This window comes from Lagopus leucura, unplaced genomic scaffold (genome assembly GCF_019238085.1).
Source record: "Lagopus leucura isolate 7727_CA_CO unplaced genomic scaffold, USGS_WTPT01 Super-Scaffold_100012, whole genome shotgun sequence".
Taxonomy (NCBI): Eukaryota; Metazoa; Chordata; class Aves; order Galliformes; family Phasianidae; genus Lagopus; species Lagopus leucura.
In genome coordinates, this window is record NW_024962267.1 from 18,299,522 (window position 1) to 18,317,317 (window position 17,796).

General features: G+C 42.4%; 1 protein-coding gene across 1 annotated transcript in view; it reads left to right on the top strand.

Moving 5' to 3' along the window:
• The window catches only part of SPAG16 (sperm associated antigen 16), a 349,253-nt gene that overhangs the window by 236,936 nt on the left and 94,521 nt on the right, over positions 1 to 17,796 (top strand). Inside the window, exon 14 of the mRNA XM_042874723.1 lies at positions 10,613 to 10,678. Within this exon, the coding sequence (XP_042730657.1) occupies positions 10,613 to 10,678 (66 nt within the window). The remainder of the gene's footprint in view (positions 1 to 10,612; positions 10,679 to 17,796) is intronic.

Genomic DNA, 17,796 nt, shown 5'->3' on the forward strand with positions numbered 1-17,796 from the left:
GTGCTCCAAATGCAGCTTTCTCTGTGAAGTCCTTCCATCCACAGGGTGGTCAGGGCACCGTGTGAGAGCCACTCCAATCCCATTTGAAGTGGGAGTGTTTCAAGTTGTGTGTGTGAAGTTTCCTTTATATTCTTTTTGTTCTGAAAGACTCATTACCTGTTGTAACTACGCGTCCCTTGGGTTGTTGTTTTTCTTTCTTAGGACTTCATTTACTTAGAAATACCTAATATGCCACAGTAAAGTAGAAGCAGGGAGCTTTTCTTCTCTCCTCAGCCAGCCCAAGGCTTCACAGTTTGACAGGAGAACAGCTGTGTTGGGAAATTGCTCTTACAAGGGCTGTATTGTAGCTGTCCCTCTGCCACTGCTTCCCAAAGAGCATTCACGGATGCTTTGAGTCTTTAAACCAAAACACAGCCTCTTGTTTTACCCCATGCTGCTTTGTATTCCTCCCTACCGCTCCTCCCATTGCGCTACGGGAGGCTGTGTTCTCTTGTTTGCTTCAGTCTGGAATTTCCAAGGGCTTTGCTATAATGCTGTGGCTTCTCTGTGCAGGAGAGCTGCCATTCCCATAGAGTAAGAGGCAGGAAGACAAGAAGTGCCAGTATCAGCTCCTGACTGGCAGTGTGTTATGAACCGATCTGTTCAATCACTGCGCTGAACAAGGGCAGATTTTCATCAAAAGAAGCTCCCGGAGGGGTTATATACTTTGAAGGAAAATGCATTAATTAAAGCACTCTGAAAAATAGTGGATGAAGAAAAGCGTATCATTTCGGCTAGGTATTATGCTACGCTGAGTGCTTTTTTGACCTTCATCTCCAAATGGTAAATGGAAGGGGCTGCTTTGAAAGCTTTCATGTGTCCTGGTGGCACAACTCGATTGTTTCCTCTGCCGTTCCTCCTAGGAATTAAAAAAAAAAAAAAAAAAAAAAAAGCAGGAAAAATATGATACTGTTACTATATTTGTAGCTGAAGCTGTTTAGAGCCCAGGCAGACTAGCATTAACAAATGATGATAATTAGGCTTGATTTGCATATTAAAATGGTCTTAATTAAACACTGATTCTGTAAACGTTTAAAGGCTGTAATCGATCTTTTGCAGGCTCTCGTGGTTATTTATATGATCTAATAAAGGCGAGAGGCTTTGTTAATGAGACCTCTATTTCCTAACTTGTATGTGTCAATGAGATTATTTCACCGACAATTACAGAGCAGGCTGCCATTAATAACTCACAAAAACCGAAGGCTGCAATCCTTTTGTCTGGGGCTCCATCCCTGGTACTGCTGTCAGGCTGCAGACGTGTGAACCTGTTGGCTGCATGTGTGTTTATACATAGATTTTTCTGAGATCCCCGTCACAGCCCTTCTGGGGCACAAATTCTGGGAAATATATTCTGTGGGGAGATTTTTGTCGATGGAAAGTGAAGCTTGCAGCGTCCTGTGAGCTGCTAAATAATGGATCTGTCATTTATAGAGTGTTGAGCTGTGTCACGGTACATGCGATCTCAGATATCATCCCCGGGCTGTAATAGGTTGAACTCTGTAAGAACTTTTCTTTAATTTAACATGTAATCATACTGTAATTTCAGAAGATATCTTTGGAAAGACTGCCAGGTGTGTGACTTCATCTATCTGCTATCTTTTGCTGCAATGTGAGCATCTGGGGAAAACAGCGCTAAACCAGATGAGGAGCTCTTGTTTATCAGATGTTAAACGTTCTTCGTTCTATCTCCCCAGTAACCCTGTTAGCACCACACAAAAACACTGGGGGGAAAGTGCTCCTACTAGTTTGGATTTGGGTTTTTTTTCCCCCAAAATTTTAATATTTGTCTCGCCTTCTTCTTGTACATGAAGGTTATATCAAGCTAGGCATTCATTTATAACTTATTTTGACATCAGCTTTGTCACAGCCTATTCCAAGTAAAGATTTTCTGCCTTCAGCCCTCTGCACATGATTCTTTGAAGGTGACAGAAGTGGTTGCATGCTCTGTCATCCTTGTACGTTCAGTCACCAGCTCTTGCATTAAAAAAAGCATCTATTTGTATTTCATCTAAGTTATTAAGTTCATTAGGAAATGTGAATAGGCTTAGCAATGCTAAACCAATTGGATGTATTTTTAATGGTAAAACTTGGTCTTAAAATAATTCTTTTGTCGAAGGATTAATGGGCTGTATTGAACAGGTGGGACTTGGAAAATCAGTGGTTTGCCTAATTCCTCTCCCTCAAGATTGAATGCAGGTTTCCAGTGGGAACAGTACCATGGTACAAGAGCAATGCTGGTCATGCTTAGGCTGAGATCCAGCTTTAATGGGACTGCACTTTGTGATGGGAGTCAGAAGGATGTGTGTATGTGCACACTTACAGGCTGAGCATAAACGTAGGTGTTGGTGTAGGTCATTTCATACACAGTGAAACACTGGGGAAACCTTTTATCTAGACAAGGCATTGCCAAGTGCTGGTGTTCACACCAAAAACAGTTTTGTCACTTGCTGCAGCAGGGCCCCGAGCTTTCATCTTGATAATTCATCTTGATAGTGTGAGACAGTGACAGAAAGTATGATGCCTTCTTGTGTCATATGTGTATTTCAGCTCAACAGGAGATTGAAAACATGAAAGGCCCATGATGACATGAAGCTTGCAAGTTTGAGTCAAAATTTGACTTGGCTCTCAAACTTTGGCTTTGCAAAACAAAACCTTAGTATTATTTCAATGAGTTATTTTTCCAGTGAATAACTTCCTCAGTTGGTTCTCTGCTCTGGCATCTGTCTCTCAGGTCAGCAGTGCTGTTGTTCCCGAGGTGGCAACAGTTGGGAACTGCATCATGGTGAGAAAGGGCTGTTTGTTTCCTTTCCGTTCAGATCTGAGTTACTTTTGGGAGCTAATCTACCCCGTTGGGTCCGTGAGTGGAAAACCTGGAGATCAGAGGAAAGCCTGACTGCAGAGTACTATTCAGCAACTGCAGCTTACTGAAGAAGCACTGTAGGCATGTTCTGTTAAGTTTGCCCTTTTCTCTGTTTCTTGTTTTGTGTTTTTCTCTGAGTTAAGTTTGGTTGAGTTCCGTTTCATGCGTAATGAGTGCCAGAAGAAAATCTGCAGTGTGAATGCAAGTAGCTTACAAATTCCTTCATATCAATGGAAATAATTGCTCTCCAAGTGACTCAGACAAGTGATAACTTTGATCCCATTGACTCAGTCTGGATTTATACTGACTGTGATATGAAGATCTTCTGCGGCCTTGCTTTTCCTTCTCTGTTTTTGGGACCACCTCATTTGTCTTAGTTAATAACCTCGGTTGTGTATGTACTTTTTCTTCTGTGCTGTCTTTTTCAGTTAAAAACACTCAGTTGTTTTTTTGTTTTGTGTGAAAAAATAACCGATGCTCTGGTGTGAAGTCACATCAGGCAGCAGTTTGGCACTTGGACCAAAATGAGGAGTACAGCACTGTATAGCCCTAAAATCCTTCACACAGATGCTCAACTTTTCATCCTCAGATAAGATCAGAGAATAGTGTCTTGTAGTGCTCTCTTTGATGGCTGTTGTGTACAGTGTTTTACAGCAGCAAATAGGAAGACCAGGTGAAGAACCAGGTCCTGAACTGGGGCACTGCAGTCAGCCATAGGAGAGATTGGCTCTGCAAGGCTGTCCTCAGCTGTATGCGCGTGGACAACTTCCAGCCTCTCTGTAGCCCTCCTGCAGCCCAGACAGTGCTTACTTCTGAACAGAGGACAAGTGAAATCTTGCTAAGCAGGAAACCTAAATTTCAAGCCTCTGCCTTTACAACTGAGAAGCAAGAAAGGTTTCCCATGTAGCCCACTTGCTGTTTCTTATATATATATATATATATATATATATATATATATATATATATATAAATTAACTTATGTATTCACTGTTCTCCTTTCATGTCATTTCATTTTCACAGCCAGCATAAAATTCTTTTATATTTCTTTTCTGTGCTTTCACTGCGCTCTGAACTTAACTAGTTACGTTCCACCATCACCTTCTGCCAGTTTACTATTCATCTTTTTGATCCTTTTTTAGGTTAAAACAGCAGAGCTCGTAGTATTTAGTATCAGACAGTCCTGCTGGGTTTCTGACATTCCCGTGTTACTCTCCTGAAAACATCTGCTGTTTTCTGAGGTACTGGAATACATAGTTAATTTCATGTAAAATATGGTTATAAAAAAAAAGTAGAAAATGAATCTAGTAGTTGTGGCAAGGACAAAGACCTTGTCCTGCTCTGTGAAGTCAGCAGTTTGTGAATGTCAGTGTTCAGGACACCCCTGGCCACCGCTGCTCCCGCAGTGATGCTGGGCAGGTGCAATGCCATCACCAAATTTGGCTCTTCTGGAGGTGACAGTGTGATGTATGGCCACCTGCCTTATAAATCCTTATTAAGATGCTGCAGCTTCTGTGACTGAAGCCACCCGCCAATATCAACCTGGGAAATAATGTACAGGTCTGCTTTTAGTGAAAGAATTTCAATACCTTTCCGTTTTTTTGTTCCCCCCCCCCCCCCCCCCCCCATTTATTTTCTTCTAAGGGAATAATGGGACCAGGAAAGAGCTTTCTCCTTCTCCATCTCTGGATGCTGTCGTGACTGTGCAGTGGAGCCTTGTCCACTTGTGTTCTCTCTAAGCAGAGACGGCTTTTCTCTCTTCACAGAAGCAGGTACAGAAGGGCATCTCCTTGCTAGGAAACCTTTTTCCTTCCTTCTATAGTTAGAAGGTGAACTTCTCCTGCAGGAGTTTGGCGAGGAGAGAATCCCACATGGCCATGTCTATTTGAATACTGCCTGTGGTTACGGGTTTCAGCAGAGTGCAGAACAAAAATCCAAGTGTCAGTAGAAGACAAAGAGATAATTCGCTTTCATCTCAAGAACAAAGCTGAACAGAGAAGCCTTTTTCAACTTTTTTAATTCATGAAACATTTATCTCAGAGTCAGGTTATGTTATGCTGGCAAGAATCCCACCTGTCAGCATTTCCACTATAAGCCCCTGTTTCTAGTGTTTTTAGGGAAAAGTCTTAAAGGTTCCCTTTGAACAGGTTTAGCATACAAGGTCTTGGCCCAGAAACACGCTTTTCTTCTCAATTAAATGAAACTAATACAACTGCATGCTTGGTGCAGAGGATGCATTCACACTGCATTCAGGTGAAAGATGGGATGCAGAAATGTGAGAATTCAGGAGCCTCTCAATAAGATTTACTTTTTCTGTATTTTAACAGCCAGTATTGCTAACAGAAGAGGAGGGAAGATGCTCTGTGAGGAAGAGCCCAGCACTAGGGTTAGCTGGCTGAGCTCCTGGAGCGTTACCAAGCAGCTTTCTCATGTTTTTATGATTCCCCAAATGAAAGCTGTTGTGTAAGTGCATGCATTTTAACGAGATTCAAAATTCTCTTGTGTTTCTTTAGGAAGATATACTGAATTACTGGGGGGAAAAAAAATGTGGGGCTGTCTGTGAAAGAGAGAGATCAGCATAAGAATAGCAAGTAGCTCTGCAGCTGAAGTATTTAGGCTTGCATGTGCACACCTGCACCTGCGAATCCTTGTGTAGTAAAGCACACAAATTGTAGTTGCAGGTTAACTTTTTTCCCTCACACACTGGATTACAGAATGTCTGAGTAATCTACTGGCTTTTCCCTTACTCTGACATCAAGAAAGAGTTTTCTCTGCATGATTTTCCCCCCTGGGCTCTATTTTGAGCTGGGAGAAAAGAAGCAAACCTTGTGCTGAAGGTCCCGTGTTTGAGGTAATAGAGTAAAACCTGCAGTGACAGCTGGTAAAATTGCTTTGCTTGTTTGTTCGCTGCTTGCTGTACACACACCGTGTGCCACATGCTCCTAGAAGTCCTTGGCAGAGGTGCTGGGGGTGGATAATACCTTTTTACATTGCACTCCAGGTGGGGCAGGATGGGCAGATGGAGAGGAGAGCAGAGCAGAGCTCGCTGCTGGCAGGGGCACACATGTGGACATCACAGAGTGCAGGAGAGTGCTGAAGTCAGCCATGGCAGTGGTGGGTGAGGCAAAGGGACTGACAGAAATAAGCCAGTGTGTGGAAGTGGAAGGGGCAAGTGGCTGTGGGCTCTTTTCTTCAGTTTTTGTGTTTTCATCCCATCCCCTTCTGATGAGTTTTCTCTCCTTGGAAAGTAAACTTGCAATAGGTTATGTTCTGATAAGAAGATCCAATCCTTTCTAGAGTTTTCAGTGCATCTACTTCAAGGCAACAATGCAGAAAAATCCCCTCCAAAGCATGGAATGCCTTCAGAGTCTTTATTTCTACTGGGGACATCATGCACTCACTGGAGAGCCTGCTGGTGCCTCATTGACACAAAGCACAGGTAAACCAGGCACCGATCTGTGCAGAGACCACGTAGACAGACCACGCATGAAAAAGGCAAGGAATGGACTAGGATTCATCCTTTTCATTTTACACTTCACCGTAAAATGGAGGTTCTTGGCTATATTCAGCAAGAGAGACTGAGAGAACCTTCCCTCATGAGTCAATAGCCGGACCATGCAGTACGCTTAGGTCTTGTGGAGTGAGCTTCTGAAGCTTCACATTATTTGATTTCCTAAACAACTTTTAGCTGTATAAGATCGGAAGTTTAATTCAGGGTGTTGTTGTTCCATTCACCCTCTCCCCTACGGATTAATACCTTTCTTGAGCAACTGCTTAGTTGGATTTTTTTGTGGTAGAGAATATGCGGTGACCAGTTCTACCGTTCAGGTCCTCGTAGTTGGAACACTCTGTAAGTTAAGTCTGTCTAATGAAAATATTTCTTTAACTTCTAACTGAACCAAAGAATTACAAATAAGTCTTTCATCTGAGCACTACCTAGGTAAACCACTTGCTCAGATGTTCTTTTCTAAAAGCTCGTATCATATCAAGCTGATAATTAACCTCTTTAACATATTGCATTATACTCTGTTTAATCTAATGGATTTGTTATCTTGATTTTTGAACTTGGCAAAGTAAGTTTGTTCTCATCAGATTTTCACATCCAGTAGAGCATGCAAAATCCAAGAAAACAGCAGAGTTTAGGAAACAAGCAGTTCTTCAGTAATGCTCAACAGGTCTGGGGTGAGTTTTGTTTTCTCCCAGAGTTCTTAACTTATGTCTTGGTAAGATTGTGGTTGGTTGCTTGCTTTGTTGAGCTAAGTATAAATAAAATAAGTATATATGGTAAACTAAATATAGGAGTAGTGAACTGTTGCATTGGATGAGCTAATGGTTCGCCTTAATTCTGCAGATGAAAGAAGCTGTGGAAAATAAATTGTAATTGTCTTCCGCCTCTGTTGTCTTGCCCTGCTGTTGTGTATCTGTATGGACACAGGAGGGTGGATTTTGAAGCAGAATTTCTCTATTGATTCAGAACTCTTCAGCTTTTATCCTTTGAAAGTAAGAACAAAAAATCATTTGAATTTAAGTTCCTTGCTTAATCACTTTGGCTGCAGGATTACTGCTCCCAGATCCACAGTGCCAAAGGTCAGTCTGCTTTTTTGGTACAACGCTGGATCGCATTGAAAAAATAGAAATGTTTTTGTTCTCTGTCTGAAGTCCCTTAGATAACTCCATCCAAGGCAAGACAATTAATATCTGTGTTCATTGGAAGCCGAGAGGTTGATATGCGGCACAAAATAATGCCATGGTATTTCTGACTGCTGATTCTAATGTTAATTTCTGGGTTTCAAAATGGAAAATTACACGTGTTTGTGCATGGCTGAATAGCCGTCTAAAAAAAATGCAGAACCCTTCATATTTTGTTTTCTTTGAATGTTGCTATTATCTCTGTATTTTCTGCAGAGGAAGAATGTATGGTTATTAATGTAATTGGGCAGCAGCTTAAGGAGTGAATAGAACGGAGATTTCTTCCATTAATATTTCAATCAAGACCCGATGAGTCAGTTAATAATAATGCATTCTCCGTAATTTACTGCCCTTTACAACAGCTCGGGTGTCAGATTCAAGGAGACTGGATCATGGATAGACACTGGAGGTTAAATGTGGGCAAAATGTGCCCTTGTGCAGCTGCAGAGCCCCACTCCAACAGTTTGGCGTTTCTCCTGCTCTCAGGGGTAACGGTCCCATAAGACTCGAGGGTAGCTGCAATGGAATGCCATTCTCCTAACTGACACCACCTCCTCAGCATGAGTATTAAGACAAGCTCCTCCTTTTTCCTCTGCTCCTTGCCTCGCAATGCGTTTCCTAGGCGAGTCTTGAACCTTGAAGAAGTGCAGTTCAATGGTAAACAGGGGGAGTCTCAGATTTCCAGGTGTTGGTAAAGGAAACACTAGCTGTGCCTCCAAGAAAAATAAAGTGGTGCTCTGGAAATTAAGTTTCGGCAATAGCACTGAAAAACACTTTACAGAAATGTTCCCTTTGTATAGCTTTTGTTATTATTATTACTATTATTAAAATCCTTTTCAGGCTGAGTTGACTGACAGAAGGGAAAACAGGAAGTTCCCATTCATTGTGTGGCACAGCATCCACGTGCTCTTCCATCTCTTTTGTTTGCGATGCCATGCTTTTCTGTCCTCGTGGAAAGGCTACTGTGTGTCTGTTGGTATTTCAGAGTGTCTGACGATAAATGCTGTGCCCTGCTGAGCAACACGCTTATTGCACTGCCATTACTTTTTACACGCAAAACACGTGCTGGTGTTTGGGCTCTTACTGTGGACTGAGTGCACTGACATTGCTGCTGATTTTATCTGCTGGAAATTTGCTCTTTCCTTTTCCACGTGTGCTTCGTTATAGTTGTCTCCAATTGTATTAACTATATCAAATCTAATTTATCTGTAGTTTCTTGGGAATTGTGTGCGATCACATTTCCATTCCAGCAGTGAATTTATAATTGGATAGTAATTACTCAAATTTTCTTTTTATCAGGATATTTTGGCCTGGGTTTCTTATTTAAAGCCACTTAAATAAGCGACCCTGGGGGTTCTGTTAGGGTTTTTTTGACCCGTAATTCTGTCGAAAACTGTAAAGAATCAAAGAATTGCACTCTGACAACCTTTTTGTGCTGGAAGTTGGTGTGCTTGCTCTTCTGAAGATACTGGGTTGCTTCAGTAGTCCAGAGCCTTTCTTGTTGTCTTGTTCTTTGTTAGTTTCTGTTGTGAGACGTACATGAGGATAACAGTGATCTCCTGGTTTGATCTCAGCAGTGGATATGGCCTTGAAGAGGAAACTAGTTAAGAAATAGAAGTGAAAAACATGGAAACATACAAAATGGGGCTTGCAGGAGTGGCCCGCCGCCTGCTGTTTTCATTGAGTCACAGAATGGCCTGGGTTGAAAAGGATCACAGTGCTCATCCAGTTCCAACCCCCTGCTATGTGCAGGCTCACTGCCCACCAGACCAGGCTGCCCAGAGCCACATCCAGCCTGGCCTTGAATGGAGGTTTTGGTGCTGTGCTTTATCCCAGTGCCATATAAGTGCAACTGGAAAGAGTCACCTTGACCTCCAACTTTTGGCCACGTGCAGGGGGTCATTCATTTCCAGACTTGTCAGGCTCCTGCTTACAGTCAATGAAGTTTTCTTCTTCCAATGCTTGAGGCTGAGGAGAGTTTTCCTATCTCACTGTTGTATAGCTACCCTCCCATTTCCAAGTGTGGTTTATCTGCAGGTAATGACTGCCTCTGTGCTCCCGTGTCCGTGCTGCTCTCCACCTTCACCAGCTCTTTTCCCTCTTAGCGCCGATACAATTTACAGCAGCCATCAAATACCTTTTAAATGTAGTTTTGTCGACTGAATTCCTCCAATTGTAATGTGAGCTACAGGATATTACTAGGTTGTGTCCCTCTAGAATTACATGGCGCTGAAATCTCATTACCTCCTTTCATGGAAGGGCTTGATGCAAACAGTAAGAATATACTGGTTAAACATGTTCATAAACACGGAGGAGGCTTTTTCAATGGAAAAGAGTCTTCAAATACAGTAGGAGTGCGGTTTATTTTTGTTTGCTGTTCGTAGCTTTGTTTTGGTTGCTGGGTTTCACTTCCGATGGTATTTTTGTTGCTTTTACCTATTAAACCAGTGATATTTTAAACCAGAAGTGCACCATTTTGCTATCTCTGTCATGAAGGCTTCTTTTTAGCATGAGATACTGTGGTTGGATGCCTGCTGCATCAGGAGAACAAGTCGGGTATCAGTGATGACATCTGACATATGTTCCTCAAGTATGTAGGTCACTTACAGCCTAATGTGGAAGATGACAAAAGATAATTAATTTTGATTTCATGCTTGTGATTCCTTAAGGAAGACTTTAATGGTGTGTGTGGAGTATCAGGAAACATGTACTGAATCACAGCGTAAGAGCAGGGCTCAGGCTTTTGGAAGCAGTGATTATGCTTTCTAATTCAAACCCTCCTGCTTGGTAGTTGTAATTTTTTTTCACGATATTTGAATGCACCCTTTCTGGAAGCAATCACATGAAGTAAGGAGATAGTTAAATCCTTATTAACTGTGAGAAATGTATTGCTCTTCTAGAAACTGGACTCTGTTTTTAGCACGCAGAATGCCTTCTGTCGCACCCAGCCATAAAATCAAGGTCTTTGCATTTATGAGAATGCAGAGTAATTGTAACTGATTTGCTTTCTTTATGTTGAATTCTTAGGGTCTCCGTGTTTGTACATTCTATGGTCACCTGCACTCCTGCAATCATGCTGCATTCAGCCTGGAGGTAAGTTCTGTGCACTGGTGTTTATTTATTTATTTATTTTCAAATTGTTAGCACCACATTCCTTACTCTGGTAAATAATACTGCATGCTATGCTGAAGAAGATAGCCCTGCAGCTGAACTCAACTTCTGGAGCACTTTGTTGCAGCACACACCTCCCAGCCAGGGCAGAGTCCCAGAGACTGCTACTCCTGTGAAGCTGCCCTTCCTTGTGCTTAGCTCTCTGTTCCTTTCATCGCTTCAAGATAATCTAAGCCATTCTCGTGTGTTATTGTCTAGTTACTTTACTTAAGTGAAGTTTGCTGTTAGTTTTTTTTCTTGGATGGTTAATTTTACAGTGGTTGTCAGAAGTGGGTCGTTTTGGGTGGGATTGGTGACAGGCTGTGATCAAAATGCCTGCAAATTTTGTAAGGTAAGTCATCTGTTCAGGAGTGTTTCTTAGAAGTCATCTGAAATATTCAGAAAGCAAGGCATTTGCAGTTTATGGTTCCTCTGGCTCTCTTGCCCGTACTGCTCTTAAAACCAGTGTGGAAGTGATGAAGCATATGCTGTTTTCTGCTACCACTTGAACTCTTCTCTCTAAGGAACTGGCTTTTTTGTCATTCTTTCCTGAAAAGCACCTCATCAGCATTCCTTCTCCCTGCGCTCTCACTGCTAGTGTTTTATTACAAGCATAGCAAGGTACCAGTTTTCAGCTGTAGGAGATCCTGAATATTCTCCTGTGCAGCATCCACTTGTGCTTTACCATCCACTTATGGCAACCATGTGTGTTTTTCAGGCAAGCCCTAGGGGTTGATGCAGCAGCAAGTGTGAGATAAACTTAGTTCAAGGAGGTGAATAGGAATTCCCAAGGCGTCTGAATTGCTTTTCTGCCACATGTATGTATGTTTGACAGGCACAGCCTCTTGGTATTTTGAAACATGATAGTATAGTAAAACTAGTATTTAACACTAAGAATTGTGAAGGAAAGCTTCACTGTGCCTGGCAGCAATGTAGCACTGTCTCTAACCTGAGTATTTACAAAGAGCCTCGTGCTTTAACGTGGCTTGTAGTGATTAACAGGAAGCTGGAAGGGTGTGCGCTGATGATCTTCCAGCTAAGCATGTTATTTTGGTAAAGAATATTATAGTTGGCTTTAAACCCTAAAGTCATTGGTTGACATTCTCAATGATTGAATTAGTAAAAATGGAAACATCCTGAGCAGCATTCAGTAAATTGAGTGAGGAATACAATTTCAGGAGCTGTAATTGCAGTTACACAAATCTGCACAACTGCTTTTGAATTGAATGTAGAAAATGGTATCTTGAATTTTACAGTCCCTTTTACTGTCCCACAGAGAAATTACACAAATTAACCCTGTACGTACAGAAAAACTACTGAAAAGACTCAGTGGTTGGTCCTGAGTTGCACAACTTACAGTTGTGACACTGGTTGGCTGGCAAAGAAAGTTCTGTATTTCAACTTCATGTAGCACCAAGGAACTGTTTTCTTCTCCTCTCTTGGTTGCCTGCCAAGTAAGTGAAAATATTCCACCCTAAGCAAGCTGAGTAAGGCCCTCAGGTGACAAAGTTTTTGTTAGAACATGCATGGTTTTTGAGGGAAAAAGCTTTTATTGAAACATTAACATTCTTAACAGTACTTTTATCAAAAAGATTTTGGAGATTGACCATGAAGCATTGAGACAGAGGTGCAGCATCACTTCCAGAGAGGTTAGCAGAAAATCCCATGGATAGACCTGGCCAAAGCTTTGCAGTCAGGCAAGGATTTGTTGGAAAAATCTTATTTCTGAAGTCTGGAATGGTGAAAGTGAAGGCTGACTTGTGGCGGAATGCTGCCTGGTATTGTTTGTTTGTTTAATATCTTAGCAGCACAGGACCCAAAGCAGCTCCCATGCTGTGTTAGAAGTCCTCTCTGCAGGGTGGGATTCTGAAGGTGTAGTGCTTTAATGGTGAAACACCCTGAAGCTTCACATCCTTACTGGGATATGAGTTTCTTTATGTAGGCTTCTAAGTCACTTCAGTGGGCTTGTGATAGCCGTGGCTGAGGCTGCTGTGTGCCAAAGGAGTTCTGAAGGACTGTGAAATGCTCATTACACAGTGTGCTGTACACAGAATGCAGGAACAAAGAGCACATTTTCCAGTTAGATCAGAGAGCTATCCAGGCAGTGTGTCCAAAACCAGGGATATTTTAGGAGAAGAGTATTGTATGAGGAAGAAGTAAAAATGAATAATGCCATTATAGAGATTGAACAATTTCTCATTAACTCCCTGAAATGTAAGTTATTTACTATACCATACATCTGCAAACTGTAGTTAACAGTTGGGCACAAGCTCTGCTTGAGTGCCTCTGCTCGAACGGATGCTCTGCTCTGCCTTCTGATGCTGAGACTGGATTAGGAATTAAAAGGCAGGCTGCTTCTGTGCCTGTCAAAAGTTTGGGAAAATGGGAGCAAAATCCAAGCAGCTGCTTTTGAATTGATGGAGAAAATAGTATCTTTCTTTAATTTTACAGTCCCTTTTACTGTCACACACAGAAAATTGTTTCAGGTATTTCTTTTTCACTAGAAGCTAAGCCTTTGGGTGGAAACGTGCATGTGTGGTGGGAAAGATGTATTTTTTAGAGGCCACTGTACGTGTTCAACTTCTCTTCAAAGTCTCTGAGCGCACTAAAATATGTATGTATCTTATATGTATGAATGTACCTTGCCTGGGAAACCAAAGATGCCCTCTTTAGAGATGCCCAACTGAGACTGCACTGTAGAGGTAATTTCCCTGATTTTGGAACATTACAGGGATTTTCACCCAGAGGGTGCTGAGGCATTGGCACAGGTTGCCCAAGGAGGCTGTGGATGCCCCATCCCTGCAGGCATTCAAGGCCAGGCTGGATGTGGCTCTGGGCAGCCTGGGCTGCTGGTTGGTGACCTGCACACAGCAGGGGGTTGGAACTGGATGAGCATTGTGCTCCTTTGCAACCCAGGCCATTCTAGGATTTTGTGACTCTATGATTTCAGGCAACCCCATGTAATTATTGGGTTCCGTAAGACTGCCTAAATGCAGGCTAGGAATGGGCAGAAGGTGCTGGAGGAGCTTCACTCCTGCATCAGAGGCTGCAGTGGGGACATCTGTATAGCCCAAGCCATCTTCTCTCGTGCCCATTATGGAGAATATTAATACGTATCTGTGTAACTCAAGCAAAGATGAAAATTCAAGCCCCTGGTGTTTTTGTATTTGTACAAGGCTTTAATCAGGGGTAGAACAGGGGGAACAGAGGAAAGCAATGCAGCTTCATCTAATAGATTCCTCACAAGAAGTGGTGACCTGTTCTTGAATGTTGTCCAGCCTTTTCTACTGTGTAATAGAAAAATCTAAGCACGGCCTAAAGAGCATTGGAAATCAAAGTTTTACACTTACTTTGCACAGCATTTTCCCAGCTTAGCAAATCACCATATGCTAATGAAATACAAACAATATAGATGCTTGGTTGGATCATTACAATTTCAGACTAGAACAAAATTTGCTCCCTTGTGTGTGTATACGTATGCACTCATGGTGAGATAAGGGTATGATTATTGTGCTCCTCTGTTTGTATCTATCTGCCACGTTGTGTTTGTGTGATGCTTACAGGTTAAGAAATCATTACAGAGGTTACCAAGATTCCATACAACAAAACAAATGTTGAAGTTACAGGTTGTATTAGGAAAGCCTACAAGACTATAAAAATATGCTTAATACCAACTGCCCGATTTTACCTCCTCCAGCCAAAATGCAAAGAGCATTTATCTCATTCTGCCATTGATTTACTGAAGGACAAATAATGTCAGACAGTTTTTAAACAAAAACAAAATTTCAATTTTGTTTACCTCTTCAGCAGTCCAGTTTGATGTCAGCTACCATTTAGCTGGGCCAATAATACTGATATCTGATGTCAGTTCTTATTCATTACTGCATCGAAATGATGCAAAAGTCAAATCTCTGTGATGTTTCTGTGGATGGCCACATAAAGCCAGGGACGTCTGACTGCATCTCACAGACACAAACAAGAAAAGAACAGAATGCAAAATCAAAAAATATCTGCTCTTATTGTTATTTATGTATTCAAAGTGTTCACTTCTTTGCATAAACTCAAAGCCAGTTCCTTACAAAGGTTACCTAGTAATATCAAACGTGTTCAATTATACATGCAAAAGGGCTAATGGGCTCTTCCTCTAGTTTATTTCTGTCTCCATGCATAAGGAATATAATTACAGAACTGAATTACATTTTAAATACAGATTTTGGTATCATTAGTTAACCATTTTCAGCCCACTGAAAGTTGTGAGAAGTAAAACAAAGAGAACAGGAAGAAGAAATCTGTTCTGTCTCTGTGTCATAGCAGGAAACATAGCAGGGAATCTGCATCAAAATGCTCAATTTTTTTGTTGGCAAAAAGCTCTTTCTGCTAATGGTGGAACTAAGAAAACTGTCCTAAGATACACTTCCAATCCATTCTCTGAAATATTCATGTTGCTCCCTATTTTTGGAAGTGATTTTCCTGGAATCCATTCTTCCTTTGGCCGGGCATTCCATTTAATCACTTCCCATCATCCCTGGTGCAGTTGCTGTTGGCAGATCCCTCCAGCTAGCAAGTACGTGCCTGTGGTACCCACTGTCTGTAGACCAGAGAAAATCTGAAAAGCACTCCAGAAGGCTCAGTGGGTCCATCTTTAGCGGGATCGGTGTATGTATTCTTGCTCTTTGCCTCTGATACCAGAGTCTTAATATAGAAGGCTGGATAAACAAACAAGAATATCTCTACCGAATAGCTGGGAAGTTACAAAAATGTCCCCAGTTCTTTCCCTAGGGAAGCAGCAGTGTGTGTGTGCTCTTATCTGACTGTGCTACATGGCGCTGTGTCCCCGTGTCTCAGAGAACAGGGGCAGTCTGCTAACAAAGGTGCAGCACCCCTCGGTGAGTCAGTCACAGAGCAATCCTCATTCTGGCGCACAGAGCTGATGCTGCTGCCCCAGAGACCTTTATTGCCAGGGTTATAGTGCACCAATTCTTTCTGCCGTGACGCCTGGCCTCATTCCTCCTGCTGCAGGATTGATGCCTGCCTTCACTCGCCACAGGGCTGGCTTTGCTTTTAAACCCAGGAAACCCCTTCTGGTGCTCCTTGTTGTCCCTGCACTGGTACCTGCAGTAGGTCACCAAGCATCCTGTAACATTCTGCAAAGCAAACCCACAGAAGCTTCGAGAGTGAGAGACTTGCTTTCATTCTGTCTTCCTTCTGGTGGGGTCTGCAAAGGTGTTTCCAAATTGCCAGGAAGGGCAAGATTTCTAGTCATGGTCACTGGGACTTCTGTGCTCTTTCAGGTACCCCGTGTAGGGATGGGGCAGGCTGAGAAATGTGGGGCAGACAGCAGGCAGGGAGGGCTTTGCTGCTCTGTTTGCCATGAAATTCATTTGCACCGTGGCTAATGCTCATCTGGCTTGTTATCATTTGAGCAAGACAATCCATCCGTTAATTTTGCACACCATTGCTAGGTAAGATTTTTTTACAGAGTCTAATATTGGTAGGACGAGGAGAATGGCTTTAAATTAAAAGGAAGGGAAATTTAGGTTAGATGTTAGGAGGAAATTCTTTACTCAGAGGGCAGTGAGGCCCTGGTACTGCTGCTCAGAGAAGCTGTGGGTGCCCCATCCCTGGAGGTGTTCAGGGCCAGGTTGGATGGGTCCTGGGCAGCTGAGCTGGTGGGGGCAAACCAGCCCACGGCAGGGGGTTGGAAGTGGGTGGGCTTTAAAGTCCCTTCCAACCCAAACCATTCTGTGATTTTATATAAATTCACATTTACTCAAACTTCTGACTAGATTTACAGGATACTGCAAAAATATTCTGGAATGTTTTAGGTCTGGATGTTTTAAAAGCTGAGTATTTCTTTTGGTGGGTATAAAAGTGCACCCAGCCTGTTGTCACTTCTTAAATCAGTGATGGCTTGTGCTTTTGGATGCCTCCTTTTTGGAGTCTCCTAGGCTTTCTGGTTGTGTTGCAGCATACATGCTGTGATGCACAGACAATTGGATTGCAGACAACTCTGATGTCTAAAGCGGAAAGTGTGGCATCATATTTAAATGGCACTGACTTAATTTGATTCTGAGCAACTTAAAAAAAGCAAGAGCAAAAATGAAAAACATGCTGTATGCCTTAGGTGAGATTTAGTCCTTGAAAAGATCCTCAGGAGGAACAGCTAATGAATTGACCATGCAGGAGTTTCTCTTGCTTTCAGACTTCACATTTACAAATACAAATACACTGTTATGTCCACTTGCTCGTAAGTGTAATTGAAAGAAGAAGAGATTATCTCCCTTAATGTGATTTTGTTTGCAGAATTCGGTGTTGTGCAGTGAATGTGACCCTGTGTGTATACAACCCCAGAAGCAAACGCTGCTTAGCATGCAGAACTGCGAGCAGTGTGGGAGATCTGCCCTTCTTTCTTCCAGGAGAAGAATTAATTCGTGTATCCTAAGTTGCAACTGCAGGAATCAGAACTGTTAAAAATGGCATCTCCTGGCCTAGGCCCAGCACGGCCAACCTCCCTGTGCCAGATTTATGCTGTGGATTCTGGGCCCCAGCCTAATTCATTTTTCATTTTAACAGCTGTTCTTTAAACATGCCGTTTTACAATATAAACAAAATTGGAATACCAGGATCCAGCCAGGCTTTTTAAAATTCGATTTCCCACCTGAATTACAGTCAAACTCGCCTTCGTATATGATGTTTCACAGGAAATGCTGTTTTAAAATACATGAGGAGCCAGGCTGGTGTCCCTGCGCCTTGTCGTGTAACTCCCTCGTGCGATGGTAATTTTCTCAGTAAATCGTGAGATTTAAGCTGTTGTTACCACTGACTTGGATAGGAGTGACAGCGAGTGCTTAGGGCTCAGTTATGAGGCTGCCTGCTCTGCATCTGCTCACCTGCAGCCCTCTGGTTTTGCTGTGGGTGGGCTTCCACTGTATTAGCACCCTACCCTGGTAGGAGGGCTGCTGTCGGTATTGCTATTGCTATGCACAGAGAGGTGAGTGTTCTTCCAACATAACATTTGCACTACGTTAATTCCTCAGAATTAAGCAGAATGTGGTTTGGAG